General features: G+C 34.6%; 1 protein-coding gene across 1 annotated transcript; it reads right to left on the bottom strand.

Moving 5' to 3' along the window:
- Nucleotides 1–2,313: 2,313 nt before the first annotated feature.
- On the bottom strand, nucleotides 2,314–5,178 carry LOC107810481 (uncharacterized). The gene is made up of 3 exons (XM_016635270.2): nucleotides 4,426–5,178; nucleotides 2,811–3,461; nucleotides 2,314–2,727 (listed from the first exon to the last, which is right to left on the bottom strand). The coding sequence occupies exons 1-3, from the start codon at nucleotides 5,050–5,052 to the stop codon at nucleotides 2,629–2,631; spliced, it is 1,377 nt and encodes a 458-aa protein (XP_016490756.1). The 5' UTR covers nucleotides 5,053–5,178; the 3' UTR covers nucleotides 2,314–2,628.
- Nucleotides 5,179–5,728: the final 550 nt, after the last annotated feature.

Here is a 5,728-nt window from a genome sequence, read left to right as displayed (position 1 = left end):
TCTAAAAAGCTTGGCCAAACACAAATTATTTCTCAAAAGTGCTTTTCAGACTGATTAGCCAAACACAAACTGATTCTCTCCAAAAAGTACTTTTTTCAAAAGCACTTCTCAAAATAAGCTGATTTCTCCAGCTTGACCAAACAGGTTATAAGTGTCTTCAATTAATCTTCTCATCCTTTTCAATTTCTAATATTGTCTATTAAAAAAATGAGTAATGGATGTATACTAATCCTTGGGCCTTCTCAAATTCATTACTGTGTTTTGCATACACTATATATATATATAGCTAAAGTGACTTGCAAGATGTTGTAAAATCGTGAAGCCACATTACTAATAATGGAGGGTCAAAACCAGCGTTATCTAAAGCCGAAATAAAGTTATTGTTAGTAGAATAAGCTTAGTTCAATAACTTCTAAAATATGTTCTCATAGAGTATTGGAGAATGCAGTTTATATCTGTTTTACTTTTTAAATAATTTTATGTGTTTACCTACTCGGTGCTTGGGACACAATGGAGGGTCAAATCAAGCGTTATCTAAAGCCGAAATAACGTTATTGTTAGTAGAACAAGCAAGAAGAATTTGATGCAATGCTACATCAAGGTCTTGGGATACAGATACTAGCTTCTGTTATTGCTACAAGCCTATCAAGAAGTTTATTATTTTTAAGAGAAAAATATATAGAATTCTGATATGGTTAGTTTATTGTTTTTTAAAATAGATGTTTGGAAAAACTATTGATTGATACTTGGTGAGATCATTAACCAGGTGCAATCCCTCCACCACCAAGTTGAGGTAAATTACATAGATGGTATTTGTTTTAGAGTTTGCAAAATCTGTCTTTGCAAACATGGATAAGGTTGTTTATCTGTTTTGCCCAACAAAGAGTAAAATTTTCAAAATATTTCCAACCTTACTTTTTCAAATCTTTCAAAAACTCAAATATTAGTCATTAGTTGCAACTTATGTTCCAAATGATGGGAGTTAAACTTTAGAAAGATGGTTGAATTCTGTGTGTGCATTCATGTAGTTCCTCTCACTGAAGTTAGATCTGAATCCAAGAATGGACTTAATATGGAATGCCTTCTCTCCAAGAATTTTAAATCAGAGCAAACTTGTGGTATTACTCATGAGCTCTTGGCTTCAGATATTCAAACCGCTGGATCGTCGCATCATACCAACAAAAGCAGCTGCAGAGTTTGGATTTCAGAGTTATAAAGCGTGTTTAGACTTTAGAGGAAAATTTAGTTCATCAAGGTCTATTGAGACAACAGTCAAATTGTACTGAAAAACTCTTAGTACAAACCTTATTCCTATTCAACTTGAAACAGTCGTTTAGTAGTGGCATAATGGCTTATTGATGCCTCCTCTACCATAGCATTGTAAGCTTCATCATCCTTTTTTCGTTTTCGGTTGTAGTCTACCGTACTAACATTTCCTTCTTTATAATCCCTCTGTTTAATATGTTGCTTGAATTCCGGTTCTTTTTTCAAAAAAAATATTTTGCTTAATTTGTCTCAAGATAGTAATGATATATACAAAACTAACCTTTATTGCACTCTTGGCTGGTAATTTACAGTATAAAGTATTGTATTTTTTAAATTATTATCTTAGCCACTGCTTGTACAATTGTTCATTGTGATAAGGACTATCAAAGAGACATATTTAATAGTTGTCAGTTGACTCATGCTTTACGGCCTCGCCGAATGTCTCCAACTTTTGTAAGGTTTTTCCCTTCTTTTAACCATTTTAAATGGACTTTAATTTGTGATATATATATATATTCGTTATTTAATACGAGCTTTTAATAATTTATTGAGATATTAAAAATTACTATATGCATATACACGAAAAATATAATCTATTTTATCTCGAAAAAATTTACAACAATATCAGTTACTATAAATTACTAATGTTATTTACAACCGCGCGAAGCGCGGGCTATATCACTAGTTTATAGCAGACGAGAGGTGCAAAATTATTTAAATCTAACAGAGTTGGGGAAACAAAGCACAAACAAAAAGACAGAGACCACCAAAGGATGTGGTGTAGTTGATGAGACTACTTTCCCTTAGTCAGAGGTTTGGGTTCGAGCCCTAGGTATGCAAAAATCCTTGGTAGGGAGCTTCCCCCGAATGGGCCCTACGCAGTGCGAATCCGGATATAGTCGGGCTCCAATGCAGGTACCGGACACCGGGTGGAAAACCAAAAAAAACAAAAAAAACAGAGATATCAGTGAATAATTTACAATACAAGAGAGATGCAAGATTATTCAAATCTAACAGAGTTAGGGAATTGAACCAGAAATAAAAAGATAGAGAAATCATAGTTGTGAATATATCAGGAAGTAGTAACAAAGTCTTAATTTATAAGAGCACTCAAATTGCTAGCATTACCATCTAACTTCACCTCATTTAAATGAACTAGCAGGGCAGTAAAAGCTTGTTCAGTAGGCAATACAAACAACAACAATGCCTCAATCTAAAGAAATATAGAATCAACTATATTAGTCTTTGCTTTCCATGCCGCTCCATTTAAACTTATCTCAATCCAAATATTAAGCAGACAATATAATATAGAACAGTATGACATAGCCACCAAGCCAAGCTGCTCTTGTAGTTTGTAGCATATTAGTCCATCTCTTGTTTCTGTTTATTCAAGAAAGAGCTCAAGGCAAGTGTTAAAGCAGATGATGACCCGATAAATGCTGCCTGCAGCAAGAGCTGTGCCTGTCATAGAAACCATGGTATCATTTTTTTTAATTGGATTAAAGCAATGTATTTTTAGCTTTTAATCTGAGTCAAGAAATTACCTCTGCCTTATCAATGGAGATCACTTGCTCTTCAATGTCACACAAGGGTACATTTAGTTCTTTGAGTAAGCCAAAACTTGATGTAGAACACATAGGCCTGACTACCAAATCGTCCGAAACAATAAACAAGGAAGGTGACAGTGTTAATCTTCCAAAATCACTTGTGCTACCACTTGTGCACCTGGGGTCTAAAAGGCTATGATCGTCGAGTCCCACAGAAATCGGAAGCAACTGATTCTGGCATTTATGTCTTGGTGCAACACCGGGGTTGAGTAATCTGTACCGATCATAAGGAAACCATTCTGATTCCAAATCCGTCACACTTTTGTACAGGTTGTCTATGCATCCAAGTCCAGAAATCCCATTTAGAACACGGATCACTGATCCAATAGGAAAAGTGAGGAAACTGAAGAGAAAATCGACTAATGAATCATTTGCTTCAGCATACAGTATCTTGTTTCTAGACTTGTTTAATATTAGCTTCAGGTTTATTTTCCAGGAGTTTCCGCTGTAATGGAATTTATCAGCAAAAAGTGGTGAAATTCTTGGCTCAGGCATGATGTTGTTGTCAACTATATTAGCTTTCTTGTTCAGAAACACCTCAGTCAAGGGAGATTTTGAGATAAATGAACAAGTGAGCAGTCTTAATATCTGGACAGAGAAAAACAAGTAAAATGCACATAAGATATCATCAAAATGAGGAAGAGAAAAATTCCTAGCACGAAACTGCATTAAGTTCTTGTAATACATCACATGAATTGCACTTTATTTACTGAATCAATTTCCTCTTTAGTGTTTTTCCTTTCTATTAGATTGGACATCTTAAACTGATTTTTCATATCTTCTTATTCAAAGACTACCATTTATCTGAAGGGACTTTTACTCTCATTTGATTAGGATATTTTCAAAGGGGTGGTGCATATATTATCCATTTTTATCACTTGAGACTTGAATGTGGAGCAACATTCGTTTTGCTATCTGTATATCTGCTATGCATATTTCTTATTTTATCTCTTTAAGTTAGCTACTTCAGTCAAATGATATGATCAAGAACCTAAGCTCATTACTCTAGATTACAACAGCAAACAACAACGAGGTCACTGGCCATGTGAATCTACACTGACCATATCGCTCCATTTAAGTTTATCTTAGTCCAATATTATGCAAAATAAAAATAAAATGTACTGGAATTTCTCTATATTTTCTACTGACATGACCAAAAGGCTCCTAGAAATCATAGGGCCTAAAGTAACGTAATAACACGACTAAAACTTAATCCCAACTAATTGATATATGCCTATATATAGATACTTTTCTCTTATTGTGCGCTATTTTCCGCTAGGTCTGCATGGATTCATTACTCTAGATGGCTTATTCAAAAATCAAGCAATAATAGAAAAAGCAAGAATGAATGGGAGCCTTGGCGTAACTGGTAAAGTCGTTGCCATGTAACCAGGAGGTCACGTATTCAAACCGTGGAAACAGCCTCTCACAAAAATGCAGGGTAAGGCTGCCTACAATAGACTCTTATGGTCCGGCCCTTACTCGGACCCCGTACGTAGCAGGAGCTTAGTGCACCGAGCTGTGCTTTTAATAGAAAAAGCAAGAATCTTACCTCCTCCTTGCCAATTTCCACAGACATCTCTTTTATCTGATTCATGTGGCTGTAGCCAAGATCAGAAAGCAGTTTCACGAGAGAACTTGGAGAACCAGGCAACACTCTTAAATCATCACTGATTATAAACTCTATTCCTCCCCTAAGAAAAACACCATCATAATCATTTGTTGGATTTCTTATTTCTGAAAACATCTCCTTAGTTGTCCTCCCTCCACAATAACAATTAACATTGAGCAACCAGCTCTTTTTTGAGCAATTTTTATTAGAACATTTGAAGTACTTGTTGGAAACAGAATCATCTATGTTCACTTTCAACTTGAAACAATCTTCATTGCATGGATTTCTTGGATTTAAAAGGACTGACTTACAATTTTCTGAATAAAGGTGTTTTACACTAAGATTTTCAACACTTTGGTATAAATTGTTCAAACAAGTAGAAATTGGACTTATCTTTGACAATGGCTGGTTGTTGGTTAATCTGATTATTGTTCCAATTGGAAAGGAAAGAAAACTGAATAATATATCAACAAAATCCTTGTTGGATTCAGCAACAATAACTCTATTTTTCTTGTCATCTATCAAAAGCTTCAGTGAAACTCTGGATTCTTGATCAGTAGCAGACATTTTCTTGAAGAGAAAAATGAAGGATCAAATGTTTTAACTTACAAGTGGAAGTGAAAGGTTGTAGGAATATTATATAAAAGGCGTGTTTCTTTCTTATCATAGAAGGAAGAGTTGATGTAAATTGTTTTTTTTTTTTGGTTTTATTTGTGTCACTACACAATTGGAATAACTGGAGTCAAGACAGCTGGTGGCATCAAGAAAACCTGTTTCTTAAGAAAGAAGGAGAGGCTAAGGGGGAAAAGTTAAAGGAAAAAAGACTTTGTCATTTAGTTCCAATCTGATTGTATCTCCTGATTTACTGGTTAAAACCTTGAAGTGGAGTGATTTACCACTGTGCCAATTTCCTAGAAATAGAACTCTTCGTATGGAAGAAATTGAAAAAGGACCTTTTTTATTTTTAATTTTGCAAGTGTTAATTTAAGATTGGCAAGAGATCCGCCAATTAGACAAATAGCACGATGTTCTGTTAGGTAGTACTTTTGTACAAATCTTCTCAGTTGAATTATTTTTTTCATTTTCGTGAAAATGAAATGCAAGCACTTTGATTAAAAGGAAAATAAGATAATAACAATCCACTGATCAAACCAGATTATGAGACCAAAGTGGTATGAGGGTTAAAGAGAATGGTTGTGGAAGTGAGGCGCAAATCTGAATGCCAAACACTAGAAAACCTAAT

The sequence above is a fragment of the Nicotiana tabacum genome, chromosome 10 (genome assembly GCF_000715075.1).
Source record: "Nicotiana tabacum cultivar K326 chromosome 10, ASM71507v2, whole genome shotgun sequence".
Classification (NCBI taxonomy): domain Eukaryota; kingdom Viridiplantae; phylum Streptophyta; class Magnoliopsida; order Solanales; family Solanaceae; genus Nicotiana; species Nicotiana tabacum.
This window is presented reverse-complemented; position numbering and strand designations above follow the sequence as displayed.

Coding starts and splice junctions, on each gene's coding strand:
- LOC107810481 (XM_016635270.2), bottom strand. CDS start 5,052: ATGTCTGCTACTGATCAAGAATCCAGAGTTTCACTGAAGCTTTTGATA. Junction 3,462..4,425: donor TGGAAATTGGCAAGGAGGAG/GTAAGATTCTTG, acceptor TTCTCTGTCCAG/ATATTAAGACTGCTCACTTG. Junction 2,728..2,810: donor TCTCCATTGATAAGGCAGAG/GTAATTTCTTGA, acceptor TTTCTATGACAG/GCACAGCTCTTGCTGCAGGC.